This window comes from Cariama cristata, unplaced genomic scaffold (assembly GCF_000690535.1).
Source record: "Cariama cristata isolate BGI_N322 unplaced genomic scaffold, ASM69053v1 scaffold2324, whole genome shotgun sequence".
Taxonomy (NCBI): domain Eukaryota; kingdom Metazoa; phylum Chordata; class Aves; order Cariamiformes; family Cariamidae; genus Cariama; species Cariama cristata.
In genome coordinates, this window is record NW_009612173.1 from 67888 (window position 1) to 69505 (window position 1618).

The 1618-nt window shown below is 42.6% G+C and overlaps 1 protein-coding gene across 1 annotated transcript in view; it reads left to right on the forward strand.

Annotated features, from left to right (window-relative positions):
• The window catches only part of LOC104160388 (SH3 domain-containing protein 19-like), a gene marked incomplete at its 3' end in the record, with an annotated part of 20490 nt that extends 19167 nt beyond the window's left edge, over positions 1–1323 (forward strand). The window contains 1 exon segment of the mRNA XM_009698499.1: positions 1251–1323. Within this exon segment, the coding sequence (XP_009696801.1) occupies positions 1251–1323 (73 nt within the window).
• Positions 1324–1618: the final 295 nt, after the last annotated feature.

Below are 1618 nucleotides of genomic sequence, written 5' to 3' on the forward strand. Positions count from 1 at the left end.
GAGCAAGACTCCTGTTGGCGTTGAAGTATCAACTGCTTTAGGCTTTAAAGGTCACACTGAGAAATGTAATAGTGTTTATTAAATCCTTGTGTTTCTTTAATAAAAGCAAAACAACCACCCAAACAAAACCCAATAATGGTGATTTGCCTTATAGCACAAGGACAGCCTGCTTATGGAGCAGAGCAACAGCAATTACTTGGAGTGCCAGAAGGGAGAGGAAACTGGTGAAGTTCCTCTGTCTCATAGGAAGATAATCACTCCCCTAAAACATGGGCAAAAGATAAGCGAGTAGTTTTACAAAGTGCTGTACATGATATATCAGTGAATTGGCTTTGACATACAGACTTCAAAGCATTTTCCTCTGCTTCCACAGAACCTAACCTGTTTTTAGGGCATGACTGTATTAATATTAAATAGCTAGTATAACTTATAGCTATGAGCAGCCTTTTTGATTGTTATCAGAAACCTACATGGCTGAAATAGATTTCAATGCAATCTGTTGTTATCTGTTGTAATTCATATTATTCTGGCCTTATCGTTGTTCATGTTGGGCTTTTTTGGTTGGGTGTTTTTGTACACAATGAATTACTTTGAATGTAATTCATACACAGAGATTGTCATCAGTACAGTCCAAAAATTCCTTGTGGGTGGGATAGAGAAGGAGGCTCAGCATTTTGAATATAATTTCCCTTTATAAAGATCCCACAGCAAAATTGTCATTTCCCCTCAGTAATACCTTCCTGTAAGCAAAAGCCTAGCAGCTTGCTCGCCCCTCTACAGTACGTGGCAGCCGGCAGATGTGCTGCCCCTGCCGCGTGTGCTGGGGAGAGCTGGGCTGGGGTCTTCTCTCCGACCAAGGAAGAGTAACTGGGGGCACGCAGCACTGAGCAGCGGTGCAAGATTTGGCCACAGCCCGGGCAATGAGAGTTGCTATCACTGCTCCAGATTTCTGACCCACAGAGATAGCTGAGGCTTTGTCTATACTGGGAAAAGTTACATGCCTTCCCTTCCTTTTACTGGCTCAAAAGTAGGTTTTGGTGAAATACATTCTGGTTTACACGGGCGAAAGGCATACAGAATTCAGACCCATAGCTGTGTGACCAATACTCACCGTTGCCTCCCAAGGTGATTCTCTGATACCTGAACAACATTGTGTCCAAAGTCAGAAAATTACTTTCACAGTACATAACAGAGAATCTCTGTTAGTATCTTCCATGATTTATAAATAACTTGGATTTATTTGTTCTCAGGATTCAAACCACCCTCCAAAAGTTTCTGACACAAGTGCACCTCATGCTGTAGTCCTGCATGATTTTCCGGCAGGTAAGTAAATGTGAATATTCTGGAAGCTTGTTTTACTCCCAAGACTTTCAAATGAGAATTTTCTTAGGAATTAGAGCTTAACAATGATGAGGAAATATGGAGTCCTATACGACAAGTCGCAGAAACTGCTGAAGGAAAAGGTGAATTGAGTCAGTTTGCAGAAGTGAAAGCCATCCAGCTGGCTTTAGATACTGCTGAACAAAAAGAGTGGCCAGCGCTGTGTCTCTATACTGACTCAGGGATGGTGGCAAACGCCCCGTGGGGCTGGTTGCACAAAGCCCTGCCGTGGTTTAAC